The sequence below is a fragment of the Passer domesticus genome, chromosome W, assembly GCF_036417665.1.
Source record: "Passer domesticus isolate bPasDom1 chromosome W, bPasDom1.hap1, whole genome shotgun sequence".
NCBI classification, from domain to species: Eukaryota; Metazoa; Chordata; class Aves; order Passeriformes; family Passeridae; genus Passer; species Passer domesticus.
This window is the reverse complement of record NC_087511.1, coordinates 17549371-17560705: the sequence shown is the minus strand read 5'-3', so window position 1 is coordinate 17560705 and position 11335 is coordinate 17549371. Positions and strand designations below refer to the sequence as shown.

The 11335-nt window shown below is 46.6% G+C and overlaps 1 protein-coding gene across 4 annotated transcripts in view; it reads left to right on the top strand.

Moving 5' to 3' along the window:
• Window positions 1-1177: 1177 nt before the first annotated feature.
• The window catches only part of LOC135289180 (YLP motif-containing protein 1-like), an 83271-nt gene continuing 73113 nt past the window's right edge, over window positions 1178-11335 (top strand). For 3 of the 4 annotated variants that reach the window (XR_010351972.1, XM_064402617.1, XM_064402619.1), the window contains exons 1-2: window positions 1178-1304; window positions 7118-7236. Coding sequence is in view for 1 of the 4 variants with exons in the window: in XM_064402619.1 (XP_064258689.1) it covers window positions 7196-7236 (41 nt within the window). In the remaining 3 variants the exon portion in view is untranslated. The remainder of the gene's footprint in view (window positions 1305-7117; window positions 7237-11335) is intronic. The other variant, XM_064402618.1, reaches the window with a different exon arrangement.

The window sequence follows — 11335 nt, the reverse complement described above, 5'->3', positions numbered from 1 at the left end:
ATTTCTCCTATAATGTCCTTCACCCCCACAGTAAAAACAGACATTCCTGGAATGCTCCTGAGACTTGGTTTGTATTGGGGTTCTATTCTTTTCCTTTCCCCTGTCTCTAGGACCTTCATATCTACGAGTAGTGCCTGTGTGGTTTTGATTTTTCTGCAAATTGTTTTCTCTCATGGTGGCTGCCATAAGTTTTGCTTTCAGTTTAGCTTTTTCTTCATCTCTCCGGACATAAACTTTCTGAGCTTCCTTTAATAAATCATCTAATGATCTATTATGCCAATCCTCAATTTTTTCTAATTTTTTCCTAATATCTGGCCAAGCATTAGAAACAAAGTTAATCCTTAACAAAGCTTTTCCCACATCAGTTTCAGGGTCTATCCTGGAATATTGTTTCATATTTCTCCTAAGTCTGTCTAACCATTCAGTTGGAGTTTCTTCTTCCCCCTGCTGTCCCTTGAAAGCCTTTTTAGCATTTTGCCCTAGGGGTGCTGCCTCTCTTATTCCCTTCATTATTAAATTACAATATTCATTCATGTGTTTCCCCCCCGTCCTCATTATTTTGACCCTACTCAGGAGGTGCAGTTGGCATTTTGTCTTCTCGGGGGGGGGGGGGGGGGGGGGGACGGACTGCGGATTATCCTTTTTTCCAAGCTTTTATTCCAGCTGCTCTGATTAATTGCCTTTCTTCCTGAGAAAATGTTATTTTCATTATAGACTGCATCTCTTCCCAAGTATAAATGTTTGGACCTAAAAATTGATCTAATTGTTCAGCTGTGCCTATGGGATCCTCCAAAATCCCTTTGATTTCTTTTTTAAAATTTCTGACCTCAGAAGAAGTCAAAGGGGCATTTTCAAACCGCGTTCCATCCCCTCCCATTGGAACCTCTCGTAGCGGAAACAGACCAATCCCTTCATTTAACTATTTTCCTTTTTTTATATTCTATAGCCTTTCTCCCGTGTTTTGAGGGAAAAAAAAAAAAAAAAAGGAGACGACTGCCTTTTAACTGAGCTCCTAGTGTTTCGATAAGGTGCTTCCTCTAGAGAGTTTCCCTGAACAGCCGGAGCTGTGGCTACCAAGGGCACATAACTCAGGGCAGGACGGGGAGTGAGGGGAGGATATCCCGCCGAGGCTCGGTTCTCCAAGGGCGGAGCGTGGGCAGGGTCTGCTGCAGCAACCGCCAGAGGAGGGAGTATTTCCGGGGGATACCAGACGGGAGCGCCGACAGTCTGCACATGGCTAATGGCGGCTGAGTCAGCGGCTCCCAGCAGAGGGAAAGCAGCAGCGGCGGCTCCCAGCGCAGGCGGTACGGGCAGGGCAGCCGGGGATTGGGCAGTGGGGGAAGCGGTCGGGGATGGGACGGCTGGGACCGACGGGACGCCTGGCGTGGTCGGGGCGGTGGTCACAGACCATGCGGCAGGAGGGATCCCCGGCACGGCGGTTACTGCGGCCGTGGACCGGGTGGCCGTGGATCAGGCGGCCGGGACCGGGGCAGACAAACACACCGGCGGGGCCGGGGCTGAGGTGTGGGCGGGGACCGGCGGAGCTGCCTCGGGCAGCGAGCCGGGAGCCGGGACAGGCAGCTCGGCCGCGAACGGAGGGGGCAAGACCTGCAAAGGATCTCAGGATCTCAGTCTTTTTCTGTTTTTTTCGTCTTGCTCCCCTCCCTTTTCTTTCCCCTTTATCTTTTCTTGTTTTTTCTCGGGGGTTTCTGATACTTTAAAGATTTTTACTTTCCTAAAATCTCCTGTCCAACATATGGCAGATTCTCTTTCTTCTAGATTAAACGGTTCCTTTGAATTTACAAATACATTTAGAGCCTGACAAATCCATTTTTAAAAAGACCCGTATCTACGCCAATAAACGTGGTCAGATCTTATTTCCTTTGTGGGCCATTCGAGCATACAGGATTGTATCATCTTTACCTTGTCCTTTTTTCTTGTACAAGGGTTTTTTTCCCAGTTGGCTAACATAACTCCCAGAGTTGGGGTATTTTTGTGGATAATTTTTTTTCTCTTTTTTTTCTTTCCTGTATTCACCTTACTGGATTTCTGGCCCATTTTTCAAGGTCTTATGTATTCGCCCCCTGCCTCTGTTTTTCACTTTTCTCTAACAACCTAAATACCACTTTCTTTTGACTACACACACACAAAAATAAAAACCTTTTTCTCACACTACTTTTTAATACAATACACTTCCCTCCAAGGAGATAAAGTGAAGCTTAAAATAAACAACCTACATATACTTTCATTCATCTACTTTCACTCATTTTTGTTTCTCATTCACTTCCACACATTCTTTCACACCCTCAGGACACAAAGTGGATCCCTGTCGCCAGAGAATCGCGGGCCCCTGTGGCCCCCCTTGCCTTGGGGTTGGCCTCCAGGTTTCAGTATCACCAGGCCTCCTGGAAGGGCCCTGACTCTGGTCGCCTCTGGAGCCAGTTCACCTGTGAAGCTGGTGTGCATGTCACTCACTCTTTAGTTACAGCCCCCCCCACATGCCCGGGAGAATAATGTCCTGTTTGCAGGTCACATACACCTTTTTCCACAGCCCCCCTTTCCCACCCACCTGGGATTTGAGGCTGGTTTTGTGTTTGACTCACTCTCACACAACAAGACAACAATAAGGTTCCTTTTACTTTCAAATCACCTATTACCATTTTAGGTGTTACTGGCCAGTCCCAGTGCTCTTGGATATCCCCTCAATCCATCTGTGTTGTCCAACCCCAGATGCTCTTGGGCATTTTTATCCCTCAATCCAGCTGTGTTGTCAAACCCTGGACGCTCTTGGGCATATCTTCAATCCGGCAGAATTTTTCTCAACCCTGGATTCTCTTGGAATGTTAATCCCTCAACCCATCAGGTTTTAATTCTGGATGCTCTCGGGCACTCTTATCCCTCAATCCAGCAGAATTTTTAGGGGCTCCTTCCACACTTTTTTCTTTTTTAAATTTTTTTTCCCCAATGGATTATGCCAGAAAAACCCTCAGCTTCCTCTCTCCAAGTGGTCCCACCCCTTCCCTGAGACCCAGTCCCAGTTTCCCTGGGGGGGAAAATCTCTCACTCTTTTTTTTATCACTCTTTACTGGGGGGAAATCTCTCACTCTTTTTTTTATCACTCTTTACTGGCCACGGGGAAAAGATGGAAATGCAGCATGGGAGACTCATTGCTCACTTGGCAGGTCTGGGATAACCAGCTGCCTCTCATTCACACACATTTATTCCCCCCTTTATCTGCCCCATCCAAACAAATACCTCTCCTTTGTCCTTGGATCTTTGTTCTTCCTACACTTTAGTCTTAGGGGCCAATTACCACACTTTTAGGGAATCTTTTCCCTTTTATTTGTTTTATTGGCTCCTTTTGTCCATCAATCATAAGGTCACACTAGGGGAAACAGAGTAAGGCTGTCTAATAGGGCAGGTTGCGCCTTCCTCACCCTGACTCTCCTAAAGCACCGGCAGTGAGGTGTTAGGAACTGTCCTCTGCTACCATAATTGTGAAAAACGCCAATCACTTTTTTTTAACATTTTAACAGTTTAATAGTAATAAAATGGTTTTTAAAATAGTAATATAATTAGAGTAATAAAATTTGGACACGTTGGATTAGGACAATACGAGACAATAAAAACAAGGAGTTATGGACAGTCCAGGTACCTCTTTCTGGGCAAAATAAGCCCAAAAAAGGACACATGTTAACAGAGGATTAACCCTTAAAAGCAATAGCCTGTTGCATATTCATGCATCTCATACATGGTGCATAAATTCCATTCAAACAAAGGATTCTGTCTGGTCATCGTCAACTTCTTCCTCTTAATCCTAATGGCGTCTTCATGTCTGAGCGAGGTGGGAAGAAGTTAGTTTCTTCTGATAATGGAGCAATAAATTCTCTTTCTCTGAAAGATTTAGGTGTCCTAAGATTTTGGTGCGAGTACCTCATTCCTTTCTTTAAAAAAATATACCACATACATAGTTTCTATTTTAATTACAAAAGCTACATTTTAACTACAAAACTACATTTACCATACTATTAAAATGTTAATATAGCACTGCTAATCAATACAACATAATACATACAATAAATATCTGCATAGAGCCATATAATATGCACTTTTCACACCCTGCATACAGTAGACCGAGACAAAGGGCAAGGCAAGGCACATCAAAGGTGGGACAGCAAAGGTAAAGCAAGGACAGGGAAGAAAGGGTTAGGAGGGTTAAGGTGCTGGATGAGGCAAGGGAATGCAACTCAAAGTAGAGGCTTACAAGGCAAGGGCAGGCCAGGAAAAAAGGGGTAGAAATGTCAAGGTGGGGAATAGGTGACCAAGGTAAAACAAGGCAATGGAGTAGTAGGAAGGGCAAGGGTAAGACACGGGTCAGTAAGGCAATGCAAGGTTGGAGCATGCACAGCAAGGAAATGCAAAAGATGGTCCATCCTGGCAATTTTTGCAAGTATCTATATACACTGTAACATCTTAAGCCCCTTACAAACTTCCCCCAAACTCGCACTCCCACACGTCATCAGGTTTTTCTCGGATTTTTGTCCTCTATGTTTCTCATGGAGCGAGAGTGCAATCTACTGTCCATTGTTCAGAACCACAGCACCTTCTGGTGTTTATTTACTTCTTTGGGGGTCTTATCACACTCTTCATCACTCTGTCCTTTGTTTGAACCCTCCACCTTGGCAGTGTTTAATGCCTACACAGTTCACATGTGCTGACCTAATGGCCTCTTCTCTTATTGTTGTGAGTCCCTGACATTCATCTTAAGTTAAACATCCTCTATCTAAACAGTCCTTCAGTGACTTAGTGTTCTGGGGAGTATAAGCCATTTTAACCAGACCACAGCTGCTAAATTGTTTCATTTATTTCCCCAGTCCCTTGTTCTGTCTGTCCTCAAGCAATTCCCTGCTGCAGACTAATGGTTAAACAATAATTAAGCAGGAATGTTAGACAATAGCTGCAAAGTTACAAGTTTAAGCAAAACTACAAAATTCTTTGGTTAGAATGATTGTATAGCTCCTTTCAGGAAGGATGCAGAGGAATTGTTAAGACAAGGCAAGGGGGTGGTAGGAAAGGCGAGGCAAGCGTCTTCTGACACAGGAAGCCCTTTATGACAGATCATATGTCCCCACACTGTAAGGGTTACGTGTTCTAGCATAGAAATTCGGTTGCCTATTTTGAAGGCAATATTTCCCAACTATTGCAAGCCTACCCCAGGTGCAGGCAGCGCTAAGTCGGGAAATCTGTTCCCTGCCCCAGCTTCTAGGCTATGAGGGCAAAAACGCGGTCTGGAAGGGACAAATCTCCAGGAAGCTGTGGGGAAAGGTCACTGTTACCTCTCCAGGGGAACAGAAGGTGTCCGGTCACGAGTGGGCTGCGCGGGGCGCCGCGGGGTCCTAGCGGGGGTTCAATGGGTTCCCGGCGGTGTCCCGAGGCGTCTCCGCCCGTCCTGTGACTCCACAAAGGGTTGCCGGATCCGATTTCCGTGAGGGGTCAGCAGACCCCCTCATCTTCAGCCTCGGCTACAAACACGTCTGGTATCAATAAGAGTCCTGTTTCTTCAGCCCAGGCTGCACCGAGCATTGGGGTCCACCCGATCCCTGGTTCGTCAGTCTTGGCTGTAAACACTTTGGGGTTCACCGGATATCGTAGCAAGGCATCCCCAAACTGGTAATAATTAGCATAGACTCCATGTATTATAGAAGGTTGATCAATAATAATCTTTATTAAGAAACCCATTGCTTTTTTTTTTTTTTTTTTAGACAGTTACGATACAGGTGGACCTAATTGGTCCTCCAGTCCAAACACCATCACCATTAGCTAATTAAGACACCACCCTTTGGTAAACAAATCTCTGTAACACATTACACATGTTCACAATACCAGGTGCAGCAAGTTAAGATAAGAATTGTTTCTCATTCTTTTCTCTGATCTTCTCACAGACTTTTCCACCACAATGCCTGGGAAAGTTATCTGTTGCTCTCTGTGACCAGAGAGCTCCTGCCACACACAGTGAATTTACTACACTGACAAAATCAAAGAATAGTGAGAAGTAAAATAAGCCCTTAAAAACACCTTCCCCCCACCTGTCCCTCCTTCCCAGCTCTCTTACCCCAGTGGTGCAAGGAGACAAGGAATGGGGGTTATGGTCAGTTCATCTCACAAGCAACACCTTTCTGTGAACTGCTGCAGTGTGAGTCTATTCCGCAGGTAATAGTATCCCTCAAACTGCTGCAGGGTGGGTCGCTCTTCCACTAGGTGCAGTCCTTTAAGGAGAGGCTGCTCCAGAATGGGAGCAGGGCCCCTCTCTCCAGTGGGTCTTGCACAAGATCACAGCCTCCTCTAAGCATCCAGCTGCTCCAGCATGTAGCCCCTCCATGTGCTGCAGGCCGATCTCTTCATCCCCATGTACCTCCATGGGCTGCAGGGGGACAGCCTGCATCATCATGGCCTTTACCATGGCCTGCAGAGGAATCCTGACTTCAGTGCCTGGAGCACCTCTCCCCTCTCCTTCTCCAGTGACTTTGGTGTCTGCATAGTTGTTTCTCCTCACATAGTTTCACCCCATTTTTCTCTAGTCACAATTAAAACTGTGCCACAAACTTTGTTTTGATTTCTTCTTAAATATGTCATCACAGAGGCATTACTAACTCTCTAACTGGCCCAGCCTTGGCCAGTGGTATATCCATCCTTGCTGTGGTGTGATGTCATGGCTTGCCTCAGTTCCCTTGGTTTCTCCCTGAAATTTCCTTTCCCAGGTGGGGTGTCAATCACCTTTCCTTTCTCCACCCTTGACCCCTGCTGGGCATTGTCTATCAACCCAGAAATTCCAAGGGGAGCATCGAGTGATTGGCAGGTTCAAAGGATGCTCTCCACCCCCTGGGGGGCCATTGGCCCACTCAGGTGTCCTTCTCACCTGAGACCCCCTCTCCTCATACCTGGTTGGTGCTCCCTGGCTCCCCTCCCCTGCCCCTCTCCCCAGGTAAAAGGACAAGCAGACCATGCAGTCGGAGTTCTGTTGGAGAGTTCATTGGAGTTGTTGCAAGATTCAGAGGCTGTGCCACCAAAATAAAAACTCTGGATTAAAAACTCTCCATTTCTTCACCTCACCTTAAAGGTTTCTCCAGCTCAGGAAGGCCTGAGGAGTGACCCCCTCAACAGCAAGCTCCAGCCCGCAAGCACTGGAGCTCGGGGCATGCCCGGACTTGTCTCCACGTGCCTCAGCTGCGACCTCAGGTAACTGAATAGTGTCTCTGGGGAGGAAGGACCACAGGTGCCGCTATTTGGTCAGCAGCCTAGGCCAGACAGACCAGGGCGGTCCCATCGGTAATATTGGTACACTCCAATACATCCTCAGAGCCATCAGGGATTGGCTCTGCTGGATGTGGTGTAAGCTTCTTGCAGCTTCTCACAGAAGCCACCTCTGTGGCCCCCTGATGCTGAAATGATTTTTGCTTTTATATTTCTTTCATATATATTCGTAGCTCTGTAGACTATTGCTGTATCGTTATATAGTTCCTAGCTAACTCCAGTACTTTTCCTACCCTGATAGACAAAGACAAAACGCATTCCAAAGGCCCCAACCCTATCTTGCTTTTTCCTGGGAACCAAGGATGAGCTACCCTCCCCAGAGATGTTCTCACAAACAAAGTACAGCTAGAACCAAGGGGAGGAACTCCAGAAGAGGTTGAACCAAGAGGGGCAATTACATCATCACCTGTGCTTCTAATTGGGAATTCTTGTCAGTTATGCTAATTTGCTAAACTGGTAAAACTGTATTTGCCCTCTCTAGGGTGGGCTTTTTTCCATATTTGCCCCTGGAGCCCTCCAAATCAAGACCAGCTTTTATATTACCTCCTATACTAATATTGTCTCAAAAGTGTGTTGCTTCTAGATCTTTAGGCATCACCCCCACTACCAAAAAGCAGGCCATGCAAAACTAACACAGGATGTCAGTCAATATTCCCTAATATACATTTTAAAGAGTATGAACATTAAATTAATATAATCATAGAATGGTTTGGGACCTCAAAGATCATCTTGTTCAACCCCCTGCCATTGGCAGGGACACCTTCCTCTACACCAAGTTGTACCAAGCCCCATCTAACTTGTCCTTGAACACTTCCAGGGATGGGACATTCAGAACTTCTCTGGGCAACCTGTTCCAATGCCTCTCTTCTTTAAAACCATTCCCACTTATCCTCTCACTATCTGCCCATGTAAAAAGTCACTCCTTTTAAATACTGCAAGGCCACAATGAGCTGTTCCCAGAGCCTTCTCTTCTCCAGGCCAAAAAAACCAAACTCTCTTAGTTTGTCCATCCTTCTGATGACCTTCATGGCCCTCTTCTGGACCCATTCTAGCAGGTCCATGTCTTGTGCTGAGGACTCTGGAGCTGGACCCAGTACTCCAGCTAGTCTTCCAAGGGCAGAGTAGAGGGGGAAAATCACCTCTATCTACCTGCTGGCCACACCTCTTTTGATGCAGCTGAGGATGTGGTTAGCCTTTCCTTATGACCAGCCTTGGAAAATATTCCTCTTGCTTGAATGGCATAACATGCCTACTCTCACACTTTCAAAGAAAGTGACAACCCAAACTGTGGCCAGGATGAAACATTGTTGTCACTAAAGCCCACTCTCTTGCAACCCTATAAATAACAGTCCAAAATGGGACCCTTTGAGCTCTCCTGGACCTCGGAGGGCCTGCAACCAGCAACGTCTCTCTGAGTAAGCCGCCTCTCAGAGCTAGCAAACTCTCAAGTTTGCTATACTTGAAGGATCGCTGAAACACAACATATCCTCGGCCGATATCTCCACTCCTTGAGGCCTGATCCTTTGCCCGTCGGGAGATGCAAAAGTATCCGAAGTGAGTATTTCACTCAACTCTGAGGGGGAATTTTTCACAGGTACCTTGCTTGCTGTCTTAGGTTACAATATCAGATGTAACCGAAAGTATGTATTCTATCACCATTTTCATAAGCTGTTAAAAACAGGTGGGGCAGTATGGCGGGCTATTACCCTCAGGGCAGAAGCCCAGCAGGGAATGCCGGCCGGCCAGGATAGCTCAGCGGGGGGGCTCAGGCAACCCAGGCAAGCTATAGTGATTTGCAGCTCTTTCAGCTCTTTAGTGATTTCAGCTCTTTCAGCTTGCCAGGTGCCCTAGGTACCGCCGCCGCAGCAGACGCAGAGAGAGAGGGAGAAGCGCTGTATGGGTTCCGCAGGGTTCTTTTATTCGGGTCTCCGCGAAGGGTCCAGTGACAGCTCTCCTCTGCCGAACCGGGCAGAGTTAGGGGTTTTTATACCCTACAGGGGTTTTGAAAACTGTCCAATAGTAAGGGTCAGGGGAAAGTGACCTATGGGCTTGCAGGGAGATAGCAGGGTCTGAAAGACGGAAGAGAGGGGCTTCTAAAACCTTAGTCATGCTGACTTTGGCATTTCCTAGCTCAGGCCTCTGATCGCCAAGGGGGCCGTGCAGGCCTTGTGCCTGCTACAACTCCACTTTCTGTATTTAGAAAAAAGGTGTTCCCTATGGTTCTTTTGAAACAATGGACAAGGCATGAGAACATGACTAGCACGATGACAATTACAAGAAAAATCCACAAGATTCCCTTAACCAAAGATGCAACCCATCCCGTTAATCCCCATTGACCGAAGAGGTCATTGACCCAGTCTGGGGTCTTTTCTACTTTTAAGTCCTTCACAAGTCCCTTCAGTTTCTGGATGTTGGCGTGGATGGATTCCGAGCGTGAAGAGAGATTGAAGCAGCACATCCCTTCGAAGTCCTCGCAGCCATGTCCGTGGGCAAGCAGCAGGAAGTCAATTGCTGCTCGATTTTGGAGTGAGGCATGTCTTGTGGTTTCTTCTTCCTTTAAGAGATCGCTCAGGGCAGCAGAAGTAGCGTTAGCTTGCTTACTGAGCCAGCACCCAAGGTGATTTATTTCACCCAGGGCCTTAGCTGCAGCTACCCATGGTAGGAATATAGAGACCGCTATCTTTTTAGGTTTGTTCCAATCGTATAATTTGGGATCGCAATTTTCATCAAATGCTGTGTAGGACCTTTTGTGGCTTTTTAACTCGCTCTCTTTTTTCCAATTGTGCAGCAAGGTGATATTTGGAGTAAGGGTGGAAAGTTTTCCTAGGGTACAGGGACCTTCCTGGAGTCGTGAGGGGATCCCAGCCCATACTCTGTCACCACAGATGAGAAACATTCCCTTGGGTAGAACTTTGGGATGGAGAGAGGACACAGAGATCATATGAGCAGTGTAATTACACCAATTGTGAGGGTTGTAGGCTTTGTTAATTGGCGACATGTCTTTTCGGTATGTGTTTTTGTTCAGGTCAATTTCAGGCAAATTATTCTTTGGACGTCTAAAGTAAAATTTGACACAGAATGTGGCCTTAGAGGACCCCAACAGATCCAATTCTTGAGGTTCCTCAAGAGCATTGGGCAGTATTTTTGTCCACTCGTCCCAAGTTTCTACCTGGTGGGGTCGCTTACCTGTGGTGCGGAGAAGCTCTGAATTATAGGCGGGCCAGTCATCGGCTATGAAAGGAATTCCTACTAGACATGTGGAAAGTGGGTTATCAACGCTTCCCATGGATAAGCACATGTTATCCTGTTTTAATGTTCTTGCTAAGGTTACCCAGACATTATGGCTCGGCTGTGGGCCGATCCAACCGATGGCACACGGCACGGTGAGGAACATCCAGGCAGCAGTGAGGACACCACCAACGGAGATATTTTTCATCTTTGGGCAGGAATGGGGCTTCTGATAGGGAATATAAGCAAAACTTGTTATTTTTATGGTAGGAGGGGAGGGTTAGGGTTCCTTTCTTGTCCCTTTCCTCTGTTCCTTCCACCCCCCCTTTTATTTTTAGTTTTTTACTTTTTTTTTTGTTTTTTCTATATGCTAAGGGCGGGGGAGTGGGTAAAAGGTTAGAGGCTTTTGGTAAGGGTAGATAAAAGGGATAATAGGGTTTTTTAGGGTAAAAAGGGTAATAACATCTAATTCAGAGAACAGTTTTGTTTTCAGGCTGTGCCTGGCCTAGGGCTTGATGCCGAAGAATGTTGTTCAGCTTCCTGTTTTGTCTGCTGCTGTGTGATGGGACAGTCGTCTCCTCCACTTGTGGACGTTTGGCGACGTCTTCGTCTCCAGGCCGAGCTGGTCTGGTTTTGAGGAGGTCTTGTGTTTGACTCAGGAGGATTCTTGTCACTGCTTGTGGAAGTGGTATTTGCAGTGCCTAGGTATGGTTTTATGTTTTTTCCTGGGTACCATCTTGGACCAGATGGTAGCAGAACACACGCATACCCTCTTCCCCAGGTAATCAGTTCGAAA